At 42.1% G+C, this 22983-nt stretch overlaps 1 protein-coding gene across 4 annotated transcripts in view; it reads right to left on the bottom strand.

The window, feature by feature from the left end:
• Positions 1 to 187: 187 nt before the first annotated feature.
• The window catches only part of LOC104091359 (uncharacterized), a 32693-nt gene continuing 9897 nt past the window's right edge, over positions 188 to 22983 (bottom strand). For 3 of the 4 annotated variants that reach the window (XR_011408909.1, XR_001968291.3, XR_011408908.1), the window contains exon 5: positions 13600 to 14239. Coding sequence is in view for 1 of the 4 variants with exons in the window: in XM_070177909.1 (XP_070034010.1) it covers positions 3932 to 4300 (369 nt within the window). In the remaining 3 variants the exon portion in view is untranslated. Of the gene's footprint in view, positions 12683 to 13599; positions 14240 to 22983 lie in introns of those variants that run through there. The other variant, XM_070177909.1, reaches the window with a different exon arrangement.

Below are 22983 nucleotides of genomic sequence, written 5' to 3'. Positions count from 1 at the left end.
ATTTTGATACAGACTCTCGTAGATATTTCTTTTCTAGACTGGTGTTGTCTAGATGCTCATGAGCTCAGTGACACCCCGATTTGGGAATTATTTCCGCAATTGTGTTTTGGGTTTTACCCCAATTTTTTTTATGGAAACTCTGGTTATTTAAAATTTCTCAATTCATTTCTATTAAATATTGTAAGTATTTTGGAAAGGTCGACTTGCCTAGTACCACGATAGGTGCCATCATGACAGGTTAGGATTTGGGTCGTGACAAGTTGGTATCAGAGCCTAGGTTGCATAGGTCCTACGAGTCATGAGCAGGTTTAGTAGTCTTGCGAATCGGTACGGAGATATCTACACATATCTTCGAGAGGCTGCCGAACCCTTAGGAAACTTCACTTTATTGAATTCTTGTCGTGCGAATCTGTTGATTCTGGCAACTAAACTTTTGTTATTCTATTCTCTCACAGATGGTGAGGACACGTACTACTAGACGGGATGGACAACAACCAGTACCACCAGTCAAGGCCACGAGAGGCCGAGGTCGCGGTAGAGGCCATGGTAGGGGCTGAGGTGCAGCTCATACATCAGCTAGGGCAGCACCTGCAGATCCACCAGTTGTCCCAGTTGAGGAGCAGGTCCCAGTTGTGGATGATCCAGTGGGACCAGCTCAGGCACCAGCTATGCCCATCGTGATTCCAGGCCTTCAGGAGGCCTTAGCTCAGATTATGACCGTGTGCACCAGTCTTGCTCAGGCGGTCACAGTTCCAACCGCAGCTGCCACTTCTCAGGCCGGGGGAGGTACTCAAACTCCCGCTGCCCGCACACCAGAGCAGGTCATGCAGGGACTCCAGACACTGGGGGCACTACTAGCCCAGTCAGTTGTAGCTACTCTGGCCCATGTGGTTCATGTTATGTCTGATGATGAGCAGCAGAGATTGGAGAGGTTTGGGAGACTCCAACCTCCATCTTTCAGTGGTACGGAGGCGGAGGATGCCCAGGGTTTCTGATGTCGCCCAAATTCAAACCACTGATTGGGATTGTGAAGCGGTCAATGCAATTATAATTACCCAACTTAAGTCGGGGTCGATTCCTCAGAGAGCTTATATTGGATTAGATATATATGTAGACTAAGCGTATGACGTGCCTAAAATGCACTTCCACATTAGTTGTTTCTTTATATTTCTAATTTTTACTATTGTTTGTAAATGTAAATCTAGGGAACAATATTTTTGGTGTTGTTGTTTTTCAAGTTTATAAAAGATCTAGGGTTGTGACTTCCACATAGTTGGTTGCCTAAGGGATTGTGGGCTTTAAGGCAGGTTTGGTTGGTCGGGGTATAATATTGCAATCACACACGATTACCCACTCAATACCTCTCGGTAGTTAGAATGGTTTTGCCCAATTTGGCTTTCTCAAGTCCAAATGTGTAATTCACAAAACAAGTGATAGATGCTCAAGTAGGGTCTTACTATCTCTAGATTTAACCCTTTAATTGGGGCTATCAATTTCTTGAGTTCACCTCAATTTCTTATTAGCCTGGTTTTCCGAGACTTAGTTTTTTTTTTCTCAAGTAGAGACTAGGTCAATTAAGCTTGAATCAATGTTTTCAACCATTGATTCTAAAATTGAAGCAAGAATTAGGCTAAATATCACACACTCAATCACAAACAAGCCCTAAATTAAACACTTATTAGGCACCCACACTAGGGTTAGGTCACAACCCTAGCTAAGGATTTAGCTACTCATAGATAAAATTGAAGAAACTAAAGAAGAAAATAAGATTAAAATCATAATAGATGATAAAGGGATAAGAATCCAATGTTAAAATAATAAACTAATACAAAGTTTCCCAAAGCAGTAAGTAAAAAACGGCTATCTCATTTCTGAAGTTCAAACTTAACCTAATTTTGACAGAAAAGACTATTTTTACACAGCTGAAATTATCGGACCAAAATTTCCCTTACGGAGGTTCTGCGGCTGCACAATTTTGTGTGCGGTACGCACTTAAAAGCTAGACTTGAAAAGATGGACTTCTGCAACCGCACAATTTTGAGTTGCGGCCGCACTTCTTCAAATTCTGCGGACTGCACATATCTGAGTGCGGCAACACTCTTGAATTTGAGCTTGACAGGAGAGACTTCTGCGGACCGCACATTTTTGAGTGCGGCCGCATAATAATAGTGTTGTCCTCACTTCTTCATGGACCCAGACTTTCATCTCTCTGAAACACATCTTCTACGGCTGCACAATAATTGGGCGGTCGCACTTTGCAAAGGAATTCTATTGATTGTTAAAGCACAAATAGCTCTAATGTGACACTTGAGCATCAAGAGTTGACTTTACTCATCAAGAAAGTTCGCACTTTGATGTAGATCATTGGGGATTCCAAACTCCTCCTCTTATGCTCTCCGTTAGCTCATCTCACTTAAGAATGTAGCACTCAATTTAATGACTTGTGAAAGTACCATATGTTTGCCCTTCATGTAGATCACCACTAATATAAGCTTACTTGGATTGAAATCACGTAGGGCTTTTTCGGTATGTAGTGAAGGCTTTTGGACTAAGGTGGAAAATGTTGGAATAGAACGAGTTCATCTTTCCTTAAGCACTCTATTTTCTCTTTTTGGCTCATACTTTGTCGATTCTTTAAGTCATTTTATTTTTCCTTAGGAGAATTAGAGAGACTTGACATCACTCTTTCTTGGTCATGCTATTTATTTTCTCCTTCTTTATTTTCTCCATGCTTTGTACTTTTGCTTTCTTTTGGATCCCTTCAACCCTTCACATTATTCACTTTCTTTTTGCGTTTTTCTTTTGTTCTTTCTTTCTTTTTCTTTGCCTTTCCTTTTCTTCATTTCTTTTCTCGTTTTGTGTCTTGATACCACTTTCAAACTCCTCGTCTCTCCCCCAAACTTATGTTTTCACTATTTGTTTCTCATGAGTGCTAAAGAAAGCTCGGGTGCCAAGAGAGGGTCACTATAAAGCGGGTAAAAGCTTGTAACATGGATATCGAATGAAAATGGCTTTAGCTCAAATGGGTTGACTAGGGATAATATCATTTGTGGTCCATAAAAAGTTTCAAAATGGGTCAAGGAGAGCCTACAATCACTTCTCAAGCCAAGCAAAGCTTAGAATTTCGCCTAAAAACACATTAGGGACAAGTTCTAGACCATTCGTACGGGTACTTGGACTTGTAACAAAATATCTCACCTCTCACACAACCGGATTGTTAAAGAAAATATAATCGAGGGCCCACAACAACCGCATTCAAGATTGAAAATCGCTAATGGTTCAACTAAACCACACGATGATTGCCTAAGTCAACACAAGGGTCACAAGTTCACTAACTAGAGCAATTTCATTCCAAAAACTTATTTTTAACCATAAGCGTGTAGTTAAGTGTGTTGGTACCAAGTGAAGCATGCTTGACCCTCATTTATTCATTAATACTACTGTTTTTACCTAAAACATCAAAAACGGACTCAATCCCTTAAGAAGGTTGTCACGCCATCCATCGTTGGGAAGAGCCACCCGGTTCACACAAACCCACCTTTGGAAAGAACTGTGGCATTAAGAAAACCAAATGCTTATTGCTCACTTAAACATAAAAAGAAGCTACCAAATCAAAAAGAATCTATTAAAGTAAATAAGAAGCTAGACTATTAAGAAAACAAATAAAGAAGCTATGAAATAAACTACTGAAAGTAAGGCAAATGAATTTACAAACCGAGGGAAATAGAATATATACATCAAAAGAGAGAGAAATATATACATAATGAAAGAGAAAATAAAGATAAAAGAAAAAGAGTATTAAAGTTATTACAGGCCAATGTCATCAAATCAAACCAACTAAAATAGACCACCCTCCTGAATAAAAATAAGCATTGTCCTCAATAGTTAACAACAATTAGAATAAGGAAGGGTAGAGAGTAAAGAAAACTCCCTATATGGTCTCAGGGTGCATGGCAGCATCACCACCCTCGGGCTCCTCCAACTGGATCTCATCATCCTCTGCTTGGGGAACAACGGTGTTGGTGAATATCTGAAGCACCTCATCGACAATATGGGCAGCAAGGTCTGGCTCATCAGACTTGTCAGCTAGTGCCTCTGCTGATGGTGCTGTTGGGTCTGCTGGTACTGATGGATCTGTCTCCATCAGTAGGTCAAATGGTACATCACCAGCTGCTGCAATCTTTGTCACAACCTTTCTCAATCTCTCCACTGATTTCTTCGAAGCCTGGGATTTCCTCATCTTCTTCACCTGTTTGCCTAACTCCTCAATAGCTCCTCCATGTGCCACCAGTGTATCCATAATGGTCTTCTGGTTGTCCAGGATTTTCTTCAATGTTTCCTCCACTGACGGAGGAACCTGTGGTACTGCTGGGCTAGAAGATTGTGCTGCAACAATACTGGATATGTCAGACAGCTTGAAGTAGCTGTCTGCATCCACTTGTTGAGACTCGCCAATGTCTGGGAGACTCGTAGTGCAGTGAGTGGATATGTGGATGAGGCATGCGATGGTACTGATGCTGATGGTCTAGAAGATAAAGGTGGTGGCATGTCAGCTATCTCGGTGGAAGGACCGGCTATTGTGGAAGGCATGGGAGTTGTAGATGGCTTAGCAGTAAAATTTGTAACCACCACCGATGGCGCATCAGACTGGCCAACGGTGACTTTGGGTTTCCTGGACCTTGCAAGGAGTACCATGAGAAGGGCTTCTTGGCCCACACTTTTGTATCAAAACTCCTCAGCTCCACCTTTGCATCCGTGAGATATTCTGTGAGGGTGTTAGGATATGGGTAGGAGCTTTCACCTTTTCGGACAACCACTGACATGTTGGCCGACATGATGGCACCCACATTGATTGGGTACCCGGCCATGATAGATGCCACCAAAACTGCTCGGGGGATAGGAAGATTGTTCTCATTCTGGCTCGGGTCAATACGGCTGCACACAAAAGTTTGCTACCCCTTTGCTTCAAAGTTGAGAGTGGCCCGTGCAATGGGAACCCCCGCTGTGATCCATGGTGGTGGTGGTCCTGGAGCAGCCAACATCACTGCTAACCAAGGGCAAGTTGCATCACCCATAGCAAGCTTCTCCATGTACTGGATTACCTATACCTCCTCAAATCCCAGGTATGTGTTCAGACTGTTTTGGTCAAATCTCACTTTTAAATTTTTCACCTTGGTCACTTTAGTACCTTTCTTGATGTGTGCCACATTGGCATAGAATTCTCGGACCAAGTGCTCTTTAGCATCCGTAACAGTATGGGTGAACCACATCTACCCCTTGCGCTCCCTGAATTTCTTAAGGACATTTGGATTGTACTTATCCAAATCCTTCAATAAGAACCGTCGCTCAAGTGTGAGCGATCTCTGGGGACACCACTCTCTGAACTTTGTGAAGGCCGTCAAACTCACAAATCGATCCTCCCATATTTCCTTCTTCTTTGACCTCTCTAGGCCACCCACTCTCGAGTCATCTCATCTACCATCATCTACAATAATTGGTGCAGGGGGAGTGTGTGTAAAGGAGGGCTTTGAACCCTGGCTACCGGCATCTGAACCCTCAAAAGAACTTGTTGTGATGGAGGGTTCATTGCGGAGTTGGTAACGCCCCAAAAATTGTGATGGTTGGGACTAGGCCTCAGGCTGTACCTCCACTGAGTGACCTTCGGAGGCTTCCCTAGACGGGACATACGAGCTTGATTCTGAGGGCTCTGTGGCCCTACCTCTCCCAGTGGTCGGCTTTTTGGGTATTGTTTTTGATTGCACTCTCAAAGGTTGAGTGCCCTTGCCTCGGCCTCATGAAGGTTCACCCCTCCCTTTAGATGTGTCACATCCGCCTCTTGATCGAACCATTGTCTGCCATACAAATCACACAAGTCAGTTAAAGTTTAGAAGCATGTTTACCGTTACAGTAAAACAGTCTACAGAAGAGACAGTGCGGACCGCACAATATTGAGTGCAGCCGCAGACTGCCTTGTGACGACCTCACAATTTCAAAGTTCGGTCGCACATGCTAAAGTGCGGACCGCACAATTTTGAGTGCGGCCGCACAAAACCAGGTTCAGACTACTGGTTCTTCGAAGTTCCAAAGTGCGATCTCACACATTTTTCTGCGGACCGCACAATTTTGAGTGCAGTCGCAGATTTCATGCTATACATTTTTGCCCTAATTGAGAATCCGCGGACCGCACAATTTGAAATCAAATGGCACTGACTTTAGGTTTTTCATATTTTTGCATAATTTAGACGTGGCATTTGCAAATTAAACATGATGAATGATCTACCCAGTCTCCAATGAGCACACATGACATTACCCATACAATTTTAAGCACACATGAAGAACATTTGACATTTTACTAAAAATAACTATACTACTTAAGAACAAAAACTAAAAAAATTGAAAAATCCAAACATAAATTGAACATACCAGTGATGAAGGATGCAGGGGTGAATCTAAATTGATGAAATGGGTGTGGAGTGTTAAACAATTTGTGTGCACTGTGCTTGCTTAGGTCTCAAAAGTTCAGAGTGTATAAAGTTGTGAATAGTGTAATGAGGTCTTATTTATAGGTTGACCAAAGTCGGTCAAAATTGAAGCTGAGTGCGGCTACACAATTTTGAGTGCAGTCCGCACTCTTTACCTGAACCTTGCTAAAGTTCTGCGGTCCGCACAAAAGTGAGTGCGGTCAAGGAAATTTGTGTGGTCCGCACAAAAGTGAGTGCGGCCGCAGACTGGCCATTTCTCTGCAATTCCAAACTTCAGAGAATTGGATTTTTGGGTTTCCAGTTGTGCGGCCGCAGGAAGAATTGTGCGGCCACATATTCTTCTCTGTTGTGGCAAATACAATTGTGCGGTCCGCACTTTTTCCACACTTGGCCAATTTGTCGAACACAGTACCTGTAATGCACACTCATTCCTGCAATTCACTTCAAAACCAATTAGCTCAATACAAAATCTATCTAAAAAAATAAGAAAATGAAAAATAAAAAGAAATAAGGGTTGCCTCCCAAGAAGCGCCTGATTTAACGTTGTGGCACGACGCAGATTACCATCAATCACTTGAAATGAATTAACGCTACGATGTGGCCATCATCAACTTTGCCAAGATAATGCTTCACCCGGTGAAAATTGACTCTAAACACTTCATCACTTTTGTTCTTCAAGTGTAATGCACCAAAGGGTGTCACATGCACAACCTCAAAGGGACCACTCCACTTAGACTTCAACTTTCCTAGGAATATTCGTAACCGAGAAAAGAATAATAATACAAGATCACCTTCTTTGAAATCCTTGTTCCGGATGTACTTGTCATGGAGGTACTTCATCGTGTCCTTATATAAGGACGAACTTGTATATGCATGGTACCGGAATTCATCAAACTCATTCAATTGTGCCACCCTTATGTTGGCGGCGACATCCCATTCACGATTAAGCTTTTTCAATGCCCACATAGCCTTGTGCTCAAGTTCCACGGAAGGTGACAAGCTTTTCCGAACACTAACCAGTACAGAGACATACCAATCGGTATTTTGTAAGCCGTCCTATAATCTCCAAAAGCATCATCAAGATTCTTTGACCAATCCGTTCGGTTGGCATTCACTATCTTTGACAAAAAAACTCTTGATCTCCTGGTTGGAGACTTCCACTTGCCCGCTTGCTTGAGAGTGATAGGGGGTCGAGACTTTGTGAGTGACACCATACTTGGTGAGTAAGGTATCAAAAGCTTTGTTGCAAAAGTGCTATGCCCCATCACTAATAATGGCCCTTGGAGTACCAAATCTTATGAAGATATTCGTTTTCAAAAATGCCACCACTCTTCGAGCTTCATTGTTGGTAAAACCACAGCTTCAACCGATTTTGACACATAATCTATAGCTACCAAAATGTAAGTGTTCCCACAAGAGCTCACGAACAGAACATGAAATCAATGCCCAACACATCAAAAATGTCAATCTCCAAGATGGTGGTGAGGGGAATCTCATTTTTTTTAGAAATCCCACCGGCCCTTTGACATTCATCACAACGCTTGACGGGATCGCTAGCGTCCTTGTAAAGAGTAGGCCAATAGAATCCACAACTCAACACTTTTGTTACCGTTCTAGCTCCACCATGGTGACCACAATATGGTGAAGAATGGCAAGCCTCAATAATTTTCACTTGTTCTTCCTCCGATACACATCGTCGAATCACACCATCGGTACAAATCCGGAATAGATACATCTCATCCCAATAATAGTCAAGGCAATCCCGTTTGAGCTTCTTCCTTTGGTTTGAAGAGAACTCATTCAGTACAATACCACTCATAAAATAATTTGCTAAATCGGCAAACCATGGCATCCCGGTCATTGAAATAGCTAGAAGTTGTTCGTCGGGGAAGGAATCATTTATCTCAAGGCCGTCATGTGTCCACCCCTCCTCCTCCAAATGAGACAAGTGGTCCGCCATTTGGTTTTAACTACCCTTGTTGTCTTGAATCTCTAGATCAAACTCTTGCAATGGAAGCACCCACCGCATTAACCTTGCCTTTGAATCTTTCTTGCTCATCAAATACCGAAGCGCCGCATGATCGGTGTGGACAATCACCTTTGTACCCATCAAGTACGGGCGGAACTTCTCCATAGCAAAGAAAATAGCAAGTAGCTCTTTTTTGGTCAATGTGTAGTTGACTTGGGCATCATTCATAGTCTTACTAGCATAGTAGAGCGGATGGAAGATTTTATTGATACGCTACCCCAAAACTGCTCCAACCGCCACATCACTTGCATCACACATGATCTCGAAAGGCAAACTCCAATCCGGTGCGGTGATAATAGGAGTAGTCAATTTGAACTTGAGCAATTCGAATGCCTTCATACAATCCTCGTTGATATGGAACTTGGAATCCTTCTGCAAAAATTTACACAAGGGGTTCACCACCTTGGAAAAGTCATTGATGAATCGACGATAGAACCCTGCATGACCCAAGAAGCTTCTCACTCCCTTCACGGATGTAGGGGTGGGAGTTTTGAGATCACCTATATTTTGGCCTTGTCGACCTCAATACCATGCTTTGAAATTTTGTGGTCGAGGACAATCCCTTCCTCGACCATGAAGTGACATTTCTCCCAATTCAAAACCAAGTTTGTCTCCTCACATCTTGCCAATACCTTATCCAAGTTGTTCAAGCAATCATCAAAAGAGTTTCCGACCACGGAAAAGTTATCCATGAAGACCTCAAGAAAATTCTCCACCATGTCAGTGAAGATGGCCATCATACACCGTTGAAAAGTCGTCAGTGCATTGCATAACCCAAATGGCATCCTCGAGAATGCGAAAGTACTCTAGGGACAAGTGAAAGTAGTCTTCTCTTGGTCCTCCAGAGCAATAAGAATTTGATTGTAGCCGGAATATCCATCAAGGAAATAATAGAAAGCACGGTCGGCCAACCTATCAAGCATTTGATCAAGTAATGGAAGTGGGAAATGATCTTTCCTTGTGACTTTGTTGATCTTCCAATAGTCCATACACGCTCTCCACCCGGTGACCGTTCTTGTGGGGAACAACTCGTTCTTGTCATTTATTACTACAGTCATGTCCCCTTTCTTTGGGACACATTGCACCGGAGAGGTCCACGAGCTATCAGAATTGGGGTAAACAACCCCGTCATCCAACCATTTTACGATCTCCTTCTTCACCACCTCTTGCATTGCTTCATTTAATCTCCTTTAATGTTCAACGGAGGGTTTGGCATCCTCCTCCAAAATAATCTTGTGCATGCAAAAGGCGGGGTTTATACCCCGAATGTCCGCCAATGTCCATCTAATAGCTTTCTTCCTCTTTTGTAGTACCGCCAAAGTAGAGTCTACATGCACGTTAGACAAGCAAGAGGAAAGAATAACCGGTAAAGTAGAACATGGGCCAAGGAATTCATACCTGAGATGTAGAGGCAATGGCTTTCACTTTAAAGTGGGTGGCTCCTCGATTGCGGGCTTTGTTGGAGGAGTCTTTCGGTTCTCAAGATCTAAGGACAATATTCGGGGTTCATAAGTGTACAACCCCATTCATTGCAATGCATTTACACATTCCACATAGCATTCCTTCTCATCATCATCATGATTAAGCAATACGGCCTCCAAAGTATCATCAACATTCATCATGGCACTCATATCATCAACAATCACCTCGGTCACTAAGTCCACAAACGAACAAACTTTATTGCTATTCGGTTGCCTCATAGATTTACATACATGGAAAACCACATTTTCATCGCCCACCCTGAAGGTGAGCTCACCGACTTCCACATCAACAAGAGACTTCCCAGTAGCAAGGAAAGGTCTACCCAAGATAATAGGCACCTCATAGTTCACTTCGTAATCAAGAATCACAAAGTTCGCCGGGAGGATGAACTTATCAACACGAACCAACACATCATCAATAATACCCAATGGTCTCATCATAGTACGATCCGCCATTTATAATCTCATAGATGTGGGTCTTGGTTGCCCAATTCCCAAAGTTTTGAACACCGAGTAGGGCATCAAGTTGATACTCGCCCTTAGATCACATAGAGCTTTGGCAAAGTCAGTGCTCACAATAGTGCAAGGGATTGTGAAAGCGCCGGGATCTTCCAATTTCGGAGCCATTGAGTGCACAATAGCACTCACTTGATGTGTCATCTTGATGGTCTCACAATTCATTGATCTTTTCTTTGTCACCATATCCTTCATGAACTTTGCATATCCGGAAATTTGTTCTAACGCCTCAACCAATGCCAAGGCATATCCGGGCATTTGTTCCAATGCCTCAACCAATTTCTTGGCGAGCATTTGAGGGTATGGAGGGGGAGAACATGGCATTGGTGCCTTAGCCTTTGGCACTACCGGTTCTGGTATGTCAATCACGTGTTCCCTAGACGAGTTCACTTCTTCTCGAGTCTCCTCCACATTTTCATCAATATCAATTCTCACTTCTTCATTAGCTTGAACCACATTTCTTGGAATTTCATCTTCTTGAATCACTACATCATCATCCACAATTCTTCTTTGGTTTGAGGTTGTTGCCTCCCCAACTTTTCCACTCCTTGTGGTTACGTCCATGGCATATCCCATGTTGTTCCCACCCTTCGGGTTCACCACCGTGTCACTAGGTAGTGCCCCCTTAGGACGATGTTTAAAGCTTGTGAGATTTGCCCCATTGAACCTCCAAATTGCGGATTGAAGTATTGTGAGAGGCTAATTGAGCATCGGAGTCGGCATTTTTCTCCATCATTTTCTTGAACATATTTTCAATCTGTTCCATCTCATTATTGGAAGAGTTAGAACCATGTGACGGATAATGAGGCGAGTTTCTTGGTTGTTGATATATCGGGGGCCTTTGAAAGCAAGACCCCCGATTCCTTTCATTATTATTCCAACCCCATTGGTTGTTGCCTCGCCAATATCCTTGGCTTGATTATTCTAATTACCTTGATTATTATTATTGTTTCAACTACCTTGATTGTTGTTACCACCACTCCAATTGCCTTGGTGGTTTTGATTGTTCAAATTTCCTTGATTTCCTTAAGATCGCCATTGTTTTTTATTCGGGCCTTGAGAGTTGTTTCTTTGCCCTTGGTAATTGTTCACATATTTCACTTCTTTCTCTTGCTCATTGTATGATTCATCTTGGTCAAATCCACTATCATCTTGCACAAATTGTTCCACACGGTTTTGCACTTGTTGACCCTTTTGTCTTCGCTTGTTCACTATCATATTGACACCTTCCATTGCATTTACTTGCTTAGGACCTTGAACTTGTTGAAGTTGAGCTTTGACTAATTGATTCATTGGTGTGGTCAACTTGGCAATTGCTTTCCCATGATCATGCAATTCTTTGTGTAGGTGAATCACATTTGGATCACCTTGAGAAACATTAGCTCTACTTTACCATGGCGATGAAGTATCCGCCATTTCATCTAAAATCTCACAAGCTTCGGCATATGGCATTGTCATGAAATGCCCACTAGCAAGTTGGTTGACCACGCGTTGATTGGTAGTGTTGATCCCCCTGTAGAAGGTTTGTTGAATCATAGCCTTAGTCATGTCATTATTCTGTCACTCTTTCACCATAGTATGGTACCTCTCCCAAATCTCGTGCAAAAGCTCATTGGGTTCTTTCTTGAATGCTAGAATCTCATCCCGAAGAGTAGCCATATGCCCGAGAGAAAAGAACTTGTCAATGAATTTCTCCGCCAATTCATCCCATGTACATATAGAATGGTTTGACAATCATTCTAACCAATCCAAGGCTTTCTCCCATAGAAAAAAGGGAAATAGCCTCAATCTTAGAGCATCCTAGGAGACGTTGGTCTATTTACTCCCCCAGCAAGTGTCCACAAACCCTTTCAAGTGCTTGTATGCATTTTGACTCGGAGCCCCGGTGAAGAATCCATGTTGCTCTAGCAATGTGAGCATAACATTGGTGATTTAGAAGTTACTCACCCTAATGCGACGGCGGACTATAGCACTTGCATATCCCTTGTTTGGCAACACCCGGTGTGGAGCCGCTCTTGGTGGAAGCGGGGGTGGGACGGGAATATTGTCATGAGGTGGTCGGCCTCACCTATTTGCTTGAGGTTCAAGAGGAACCTCATCACCTTGGTAATCGTCCACTTCCTCCCCCAAAGGCAAGTTACCGAGAGGATCATTGTTGAGAGCCATATTTGTACCTACAATCGATTCACAAAAAAGGTTAGTAATCCGGAAGAAAAAGAAGACAAGTCACATACAAAACCAAATATATAGCTAAATCCATTTTTAGCTCCCCAGCAACGGCGCCAAAAATTAATGTCGCCCAAATTCACACCACTGAATGGGATTGTGAAGCGGTCGATGCAATTATAATTACCCAACTTGAGTCGGGGTTGATTCCTCATAGAGCTTATATTGGATTAGGTATATATGTAGACTAAGCGTATGACGTGCCTAAAATGCACTTCCACATACTTGGTTGTTTCTTTCTATTTCTAATTTTAACTATTGTTTGTAAATGTAAAGCTAGGGAACGTTATTTTTGGTGTTGTTGTTTTTCAAGTTTATAAAAGATCTAGGGTTGTGACTTCCACCTAGTTGGTTACCTAACGGATTGTGGGCTTCATGGCAAGTTTGGTTGGTCTAGGTGTAATATAGCAATCACACGCGATTACCCACTCGATACCTATCGGTAGTTAGAGTGATTTTGCCCAATTTGGCTTTCTCAAGTCCAAATGGGTAATTCGCAAAACAAGTGATAGATGTTCAAGTCGGGTCTTACTATCTCTAGATTCAACCCTTTAATTGGGGCTATCAATGTCTTGAGTTCACCCCAATTTCTTGTTAGCCTAGTTTTACTAGACTTAGTCTCTCTTTCTCAAGTAGAGACTAGGTCAATTAGGCTTGAATCAATATTTGCAACCATTGATTCTAAAATTAAAGCAAGAACTAGGCTAAATATCACACACCCAATCACAAACAAGCCCTAAATTAAACACCCATTAGGCACCAACACTAGGGTTGGGTCACAACCCTAGCTAAGAATTTAGCTACTCATAGATAAAATTGAAGAAACTAAAGAAGAAAATAAGATTAAACTCATAATAGATGATAAAGGGATGAAAATACAATGTTAAAATGATAAACTAATACAAAGTTTCCCAAAGCAGTAAGTAAAAAACGGCTATCTACTTTTTGAAGTTCAAACTTAACCTAATTTTGACAAAAAGACTATTTATACACAGCTAAAATTATCGCACAAAATTGCCCCTGCTGAGGTTCTGTGGCCGCACAATTCTGTGTGCGGTCCACACTTTAAATTTGGACTTGACATAATGGACTTCTGCGGCCGCACAATTCTGAGTTGCGGCCGCACTTTCTTCAGATTTTGCGGACTGTACATTTCTGAGTGCAACCGCACTATTGAATTTCAGCTTGACATAAGAGACTTCTGCGGACCGCACATTTTTTAGTGCAGCCGCACTCTTGAATTCTATGGCCGCATAATAATAGTGTGGTCCGCATTTCTTCATAGACCCAGACTTCCATCTCTCTAAACCTCATCTTCTGCGGCCGCACAATAATTGTGTGGTCCGCACTTTGCAAATGAATTCTGTCAGAGGTCTTTCATAGTCTACGGCCGCACTCAATATTGTGTGATCCGCACTTTGCTCTTTTTGCTTTGTTTTAGTCCTTGTCCAAAAATACTCCTTCTTGAGTTGATTTTCATCTCTTTGACTCATAATCCAATACTCCTGCAAGAAAGCACATTTCATCAGTTGTCGGAAATACCTTTAAGCATTTTTTTAGCTAAAACGAAAGTAAAAGAGTGCAAATAAGTAATAAAAATCCCTACTTATCAGTTTCTTAGACAAGTGTCAGAGGATTATTCGTAAAACAGGTATTATGGAGACTAGTGGGGTCTCGTTCACTACTTTTCAGTTCTCTGGGGTTGCCTTCAGTTGGTGGGAGGCTTATGAGAGGTGCTGACCAGCCGTTGCAGCACCACTCACATGGAAGGATTTCTCCGTTCTCTTCTTGGAGAAGTTCGTGCCACAGTCTCGTAGAGAGGAGCTGCATAGATAGTTTGTGCAGTTACGTCAGGATGACATGTCTGTGATGTAGTACGAGTGGTTTTTTGAGTTGGCTCGTCATGCAGTTTAGTTGGTTCCCACTGATAGGGAGGGGATCAGGAGGTTCATTGATGGCCTCACATATCATCTGCGGATGCTTATGACTCGAGAGAGGGTATCTGGTGCTACTTTTGATGAGGTGGTTGACATTGCTCGACATATAAAGATGGTCTGCAGCCAGGAGCAGGTTAAGAGGGAGGCCAAGAGGTCTCGTGGATTGGGTGGTTTTAGTGGTGTTCCTTCCGGGGGTCAGTTCCACCACAGCAGGGGTCGTCCTTACAGGCATGCTCAAATGACTCGACCAGCTCATCGTGGTGCATCAGTTAGCCACGGTTCTTACATTGCTCGCTCAGGCCAGTCTTCATTCAGTGCACTACCAGCGCAGAGTTCTCGACATGCCTCGTCCGCTCAGGTTTCTACAGTAATTCCTCGGGGTATCAGGAGCAGCAATTCCTTCAGAGGAGGGGTTGTTTCGAGTGCGGGGAACTTGGTCATATCAAGAGAGACTACCCTAGGTTGTTAAGTGGTACTCCATAGTAGAGTTCTCGGCCGATGGCAACAGCGCCAGCAGCTACATCACCAGCTCAGCCAGTTTGGGGTAGAGCTCAGTCAGCTAGAGGTCGTCCTAGAGGGGGAGGCCAATCAGGTGGCAGTCAGGCCCGATTCTATGCTCTTACTGTTGGTTCCCCAAGTACACGCAAGTATATGTGATTGTCAAGTAATAAAGTGACTCGAAAGTCGGATGTCGAACCCACAGAGACTTATATTGATCGTTAACTAAGCAAACTAAAATTAATTAATTGTCCAAAATAATTAAGAGATATTTTTCTATTAATCTACTATTACGGAAATTAAACAAGTAACAACTAAATTATCAAGAATGCAAATGTGTATGATGAGATTTTACTTCAAATGAGATGCAAATTCCAGGGTTGTGGTCGGTTTATCAATCCTAATAAATTTAATAATCACACTCGTTAATCCAGATTATCTATGGTTACTAATTAACCGGATTGTTTATAGGAATAGCATGTTCCCACAATACTACTGGCTTGCCCACAATATATCAATCATATATTCTTATGGTATTGAGTCTATCATGAACGAATATAATATGGTGTTCAATTAAGCAAGACTGTTAGGTATATTCTTATCCTAACCGCAAAATCTTTCCCCAAGTCACAGGTTCAGAAACAAGCTCTCTCTAATTCTACTCTAATCTAAACACGGTTTTCCCAAGCATAACATAAATAGTAAATAGAATTCAACTGCTGGCCAAACAATTAAGCAATTATACACAGAATTAGAGAAACAACCACAAGATGATAATTCGAATTAACGAAGATGTAATTAATAAACGTTAATAATCATGTCAACCACAACCCTAGAACTAGAGTGCTTAGCCACTCATGTTCGTAGTAACAATTTTTCAAGTATTTTGCATAAACAAATTACAAAGAAAAGATAAGGGAATGAAGAACTCTATGATTTTCTCCTCCAAAAGTTGTTCCACGTGATGTTCTTACCTCCGGTTGCCAAAAAACTCCCTTAAAAATGATGTTTAATGACTATTTATATGTGTAGGGAAACGACCTAGACGAACTAACCTAGTCCAAAACAAAATAGGAGACAAAATAGGCTTTTAAAATCCGGAACCCCCTCGCTACAGGCCTCGCAGCGCGAGGCAAAATGCACGCCCCCATCTCGCTGCGGACCTGACGTTGCAAGCTTCACAACGCGCCTCCTCTCGCTGCAGACCTCGCCTCGTGAGGTAAAACGCAAGACATGAGTCTCGCGTCGCCTACTGCTTCTTTGCTGCTTCGTTTCTCATTTAGCTTAGGAGACAAAATAGGATATGGAATGTGATGCATATATTAGGGATATTCCGAGGCAAGTAGAAGAGCAACAGGATGAACTCAAAAAAGATATGAAAAGAATGAGGGCAGCAATCACAAAAATGAAGGCCAATATAGAAGAATTAAATGAAGAGAGGAGTACCAACAAGAGAAAAGTTTTGAAAATGAGGAAATTTTGAGTCAAACTTGGCTGGTGGAACAAGCTGAAAGATTGGAAATATATGAGACTCAACGTGAGAAAATTACAGATGGTATAAAAGACTTAATAGAAGGAAGAGCTGGACTGGGATAAGAGATCAAAAAATTTGGCATTGCTATTCACGACTTGGGAGCTCAATTGATTGCAAAGGTTGATGCGTCTAACGCCCAACAAAATAGTAAAGAGTTGTGTGAAGTTGAAATAGGAGCTTATACGCCAAATTGAGGAGCTAAAAGTGGAGAGTCAATCATTCGAGCATATGTTTGTTGATGATGCCCATGTTGAGAAAAGTACACTAGAGCCATGTGAGGAAGTAAATAATACTATATTTGAAGACTCTAATGTGTGTACATATGAGGATGAAGATATTGACGCAATTCTAGAGTTAGGGCGCATTGGTCCTCATTCCATCAATTTTTCAACATTGTGTTTGGATGATTATATGGGAATTGAGTCATTCGAGCCTTTGGAGGAGCCAACGAACGAGGAACAAGGTGCTTACATTCTGGAATTTATCGTGCCACAGAGACATAATTACATACCTCATCTAAAGACCAATAAGTGTAGAGTGAAAAACTTATTGCTTGGCCTGGTTTTCTTTGTAGCCCCACCGAAGGAGCATAGCCACAAACTGGATGCCCTATTGGGGGCTCAATTCATAAGTTCTAGGTGGAGGCAATAAGTGGTTCAAGTCGTGCCGCGACGTTAAATCGGGCACTTGTTGGGAGGCAACCCAGCTTTACTGCATTTTTATTTTATATTATTTTTGAAGTGTTATTTTTGTTTTGTAGGATTATGAGCATAGAAAGAAAAGTCATTGGAAGAGTGCAAAAGCGAGCTAGATAGTGAAAACTAAGTGTAGGGTGCCCACACAAAGGACCATGCTTGGAGAAAGTTTGAGTACCCGTAAGCCATTATTGCTTCGGCCTTTGGCCTTTCAGGGAGTTTTTTGCCCACCCTCATTATTGTTTTGCTTTATTTGTGCATTGGGGACACTGCACTCTTTTAAGTGTGGGGTTGGAGAATTCTCTAGATAATTAGTAGTAGGATGTAGAAAAATATTAACTTCTTATTTTTGTTTTTGGAGTTGTGTAGTATTTTAGGAGCTACGAAAAATTTGAAAAACAAATCAAAAAAAAAAGTAGAAAAATTAGACTTTTCCCGACAATGGATCAGCTAGAAGGTTTTCTTGAGGGACTTAAGTCTAAAGAAAAAGGACAAAAAGGTTTTCTTTGTAGGTAGTGTAGTAATTCCCCCTTGGTTTTTCTTTGGGCCGCGGTTCTTTTCCAAGGATTTTGTTTGAACCGGGTGTAGTTAGTTTTAGTTTTTTAGGAGTAGGAGCCATTGTGAGATGAATTGAATTGAAGCAATATCTCTTGACTTTGTTAGGCCTTGAGAATAGTGAGTACTTTTGTTCTGACATTTAGGCTCAGTTTTTGACTCTTGTATAAGTACCTTAAATCGTATGATCTTAACTTTGCTTAACTATTTTGACTAAAGTGTCTTGATGAATCCAATCCTGAGTGAATTATGTGTCATGTGTGTGTGAGGTTTGGGTGTTATTATGTGCATTGCATTTGATGTCTAGAATTTGCCCCGTGTGTTTGCAAAGCGAAATAGTAGTTTTGTTCAGTCTTAGAAGTGATATAGACATTTCTTTATTGAGCCAGATATATGCTTTTACCCACCTAATTGTTATGTATCGTAGTTAACCCTTTGAGCCTGTAATCATGTTCTTTGGCAACCACATTACAAGCATTACCCATTTGGTTGAATTAACTATTTATTTGAACCTTTTCCCCTCTCATGAGCACTTGAATTGTTATGAACTTTGTAAAAGTTAAAGTGTGGGGTTTGGTTTGGTTTTTGAGTGGAACTAATGACATAAGAAGAAAGGTGCACTGTCTTGAAAAAAATAAGAGTCACTTGAATTGAAAAAAAGAAAGAAAAAAAAATAAAAATAGTTGTATTGTTGTGAAAAATATTCCTTGATAGTGATGACTCTTGATGTAATTGTGCTTAAAGAAGTATAGAGTTAATATACATTAATGTGAAGGTGGAGTTATGGTTTGACATAAGTATGAGTTTGAATGTTAAAGTGTATGTATTAAAGTGCTTAGGGAGGTGTAGTCACTCTTATATCCAAATGTATCCTACCCGACCCGCAGTCTACATTACAACCAATTAAAGTCCTACTTGATCCTAGACTGAATGAGCTCGATTAGTAGAGTAGTACATTATGGGCAAACCTATGGTGCATCTTTTGTAACATATGAATATTATTTCTGAGAGTGAGTGAATTCTTCCTATCTTGAGTTCCTAATTGTTCTTAAATTTTATTACGTGCGGAACTACTCTCTTCTGTTGTGTGAGGGCACTTGATTCATGAAGGAAAAGTAATGTCCTGACCTCTATGTTAGAATAAGTAAGTAAGTTGTGAATAATGCATGATACTTGCGAGTCAAATCTTGAGGTGAAGATGTTACACCCTTGTGCTTATTCTATTTTAAAGATTCTTGGTGTGATGAGTTAAGAGAATTGTTTAAAAAGGTCGTGTCTATATAAAGCGTAGTTTGATTGCTCGAGGACGAGCAACGTTTAAGTATGGGGTAGTGATGTTTGGCTATAATTACATATTTTTAGTGCATTACTTACTTTACATTTTGGGACTCTAATGCTAAACTATACTATATTTCTGCTTAATTGAGTTTATTTTATGTGTAGGTACGTTAAAGATGAAATTGGGATCAAAATGAAGATTTTATATGTATTTTATACACTACAAGAATGGTTCATGAGTATTTAATTCTTGGACAATGATTGAAGGTTATTATTATAAAAGAATACAAAAGAAAGAAATAATTGCAAAGGAAAAAGAAAGAAAACAAGAACGAGAGAGTTAAGCTAAATGAGAAACAAAGCAGCAAAGAAGCAGTAGGCGACGCGAGACTCATGTCTTGCATTTTACCTCGCGAGGCAAGGTCTGCAGCGAGAGGAGGCATGTTGTGAAGCTTGCAACGTCAGGTCCGCAGCGAGATGTGGGCGTTTTGCCTCGCGCCGCGAGGCCTGTAGCGAGGGGGTTCTGGATTTTAAAAGCCTATTTTGTCTCCTAGCAATCAAACTACACTTTATATAGACACGACCTTTTTAAATAATTCTCCTAACTCATCACACCAAGAAGCTTTAAAATAGACTAAGAACAAGGGTGTAACATCTTCACCATGGCGTTGGCGATGCCGGATTTGTCACGGGTTGAGTGGCGAGATTTTCTAGACTATGTTTCTAGTAGAGTGATTTCTTACTTGAAGGCCCAGCGAATGGTTGGGAAGGGTTGTTTATCTTATCTCGCATTTGTGAGGGATGTTAGTGATGAGACCCCTATTATTGATTTTGTTCCGGTGGTGCGAGATTTCCCGGATGTGTTTCCTGCAGACCTGTCGGGCATGCCGCCTGACAGGGATATTGACTTTCGTATTGACTTGGTGTCGGGCACTCAGCCCATTTCGATTCCTCCATACCGTATGGCACCGGCTGAGTTGAAGGAGTTGAAGTAACAGGTTCAGGAACTCCTTGATAAGGGGTTTATTAGGCCTAGTGTTTTACCTTGGAGTGCACCTGTTCTATTTGTGAAGAAGAATGATGGTACTATGAGAATGTGCATTGACTATTAGGAGTTGAACAAGGTCACAATCAAGAACAAGTATCATTTGTCGCATATTGATGATCTATTTGACAAGCTTCAGGGAGCGAGGGTGTTCTCCAAGAATGATGTGAGGTATGGGTATCACCAGTTGAAGATTCGGGACTCGGATATTCTAAAGACACCTTTCAGGAACCGCTATGGTCATTATGAGTTCCTCGTGATGTCTTTTGGGCTGATAAACGCCCCAGCATAGTTCGTGCATCTGATGAATAGTGTGTTCGACCTTATCTGGATGCGTTTGTTATAGTGTTCATTGATGATATCCTGGTGCTCTCATAGTCAGGAGGAGCATGCCCAGCATTTGAGGATTGTGTTGCAGCAGTTGAGGGAGGCGAAGCTTTATGCCAAGTTCTCCAAGTGTGAGTTTTGGCTCAGTTTAGTGGCGTTCTTGGGGCACGTGGTGTCCAGTGAGGGTATTCAAGTGGATTTGAAAAAGGTAGAGGCGGTTCAGATTTGTCCCAGACCGTGCTCAGCTACGAAGATTCAGAGCTTTCTTGGTTTGGCTGGTTATTATCGTCGCTTCGTGCAGGGCCTCTCATCTATTGCATCGCCCTTGACCAAATTGACCCAAAAGGGTACTCCTTTCAAGTGTGAGGAGAGCTTTCAGAAGCTCAAGACTCCCTTGACCACAGCTTCAGTTCTAGTTCTACCATCAGCTTCTGGTTCTTATACAGTGTATTGTGATGCTTTTTGGATTAGTATTGGGTGTGTTTTGATGCAGGAGGGTAGAGTGATTTTTTATGCTTCGCACCATTTGAAGACTCATGAGAAGAACTACCTTGTTCATGATTTGGAGGTTGTTGCCATTGTTCATGCGTTGAAGATTTGGAGGCACTATCTCTATGGTGTGTCTTGTGAGGTATTTATTGATCATTGTAGCCTTCAGCACTTGTTCAAACTAAAGGATCTAAATTTGATGCAGCGGAGATGGTTGGAGCTGCTAAAGTACTATGATATTACTATTCTGTATCATCCGGGAAAAACCAATGTGGTGGTCGATGCCTTGAGTAGAAAGGCAGTGAGTATGGGTAGTCTTGCATTCATTCCTGTTGGTGAGAGACCTCTTGTAGTTGATGTTCAGTCCTTGGCCAACCAGTTCGTGAGATTAGATATTTCGGAGCCTAGTCGGGCTCTAGCCTATGTGGTATCTCGGTCTTCCTTATTTGATCGCATCAGAGAGCGCCAGTATGATGATCCTCATTTGCTTGTCCTCCAGGACAAGGTTTAGCACGGTGATGCCAGAGATGTGACTATTGGAGATGATGGGTGTTGATGATGCAGGGCCGGATATGTGTGCCCAATGTAGATGGGCTATGGGAGTTGATTCTTGAGGAGACCCACAGCTCGCGGTATTCCATCCATCCGGATGCCGCGAAGATGTACCAGGACCTGAGGTAGCACTATTGGTGGAAGAGAATGAAGAAGGATATAGTTAGGTTTAGAGCTTGGTGTCTTAACTGTCAGCAGGTAAAATATGAGCATCAGAGACCAGGTGGCTTGCTTTAGAGAATAGAGATTCCAGAGTGGAAGTGGGAGCGAATCACCATGGATTTCGTAGTTGGGCTCCCACGGACTTCGAGGAAGTTCGATGCTATTTGGGTGATTGTGGATCGACTGACCAAGTTCACGCACTTCATTCCAGTGGGTACTACTTATTTTTCAGATCGGTAGGCTGAGATTTACATCAGAGAGATTGTTTGCCTTCACAGTGTGCCAGTTTCCATCATTTCAGATAAAGGCACGCTGTTTACATTGCAGTTTTGGAGAGCCGTGCAGCGAGAGTTGGGCACTCAGGTGGAGTTGAGTACAACATTTCAACTTCAGACGGACGGACAGCCCGAGCACACTATTCAGATATTGAAAGATATGCTATGTGCTTGTGTCATTGATTTCGGGGGTTCATGGCACCATTTTCTGCCACTCGCGGAGTTTGCTTACAACAACAGCTATCAGTCAAGCATTCAGATGGCTCTGTATGAGGATTTGTATGGGAGGTGGTATAGATATCCGGTAGGTTAGTCTGAGGTGTGTGAGGCTAGGCTATTGGGTACTGACTTGGTTTAGGATGCTTCGCACAGCGCAATCTAGGCAGAAGAGCTATGCCGACAGGAAGGTCCGCGATGTGTCTTACATGGTTGGGGAGAAGGTTCTGCTGAAGGTTTCACCCATGAAGGGTGTTATGAGATTCGGAAAGAAAGGCAAGTTGAGCCCTCGGTTCATTGGGCCTTTTGAGGTACTTCATAGGATTGGGGAGGTGGCTTACAAGCTTGCCTTGCCACCTAGCTTGTCGAGTGTGCATCCAGATTTCATGTTTCTATGCTTCGGAAGTATATCGGCGATCCATCTCATGTTTTGGATTTCAGCACGGTTCAGTTGGATGGTGAGTTGGCTTATGATGTGGAGCCGGTGGCCATTTTGGATCGGCAGGTTCGAAAGTAGAGGTCAAAGGATATAGCTTCAGTGAAGGTGCAGTGGAGAGGTCAGCCTGTTGAGGAGGCTACTTAGGAGACCGAGCGGGAGATGCGGAGCAGATACCCACACCTATTTATGACTCCAGGTAAGTTTCTAGATCCGTTCGAGGACGAATATTTGTTTAAGAAGGGGAGGA

This window comes from Nicotiana tomentosiformis, chromosome 6 (genome assembly GCF_000390325.3).
Source record: "Nicotiana tomentosiformis chromosome 6, ASM39032v3, whole genome shotgun sequence".
NCBI lineage: Eukaryota > Viridiplantae > Streptophyta > Magnoliopsida > Solanales > Solanaceae > Nicotiana > Nicotiana tomentosiformis.
The sequence above is the reverse complement of the archived record's forward strand: the minus strand, read 5'-3'. Positions and strand labels throughout refer to the sequence as shown.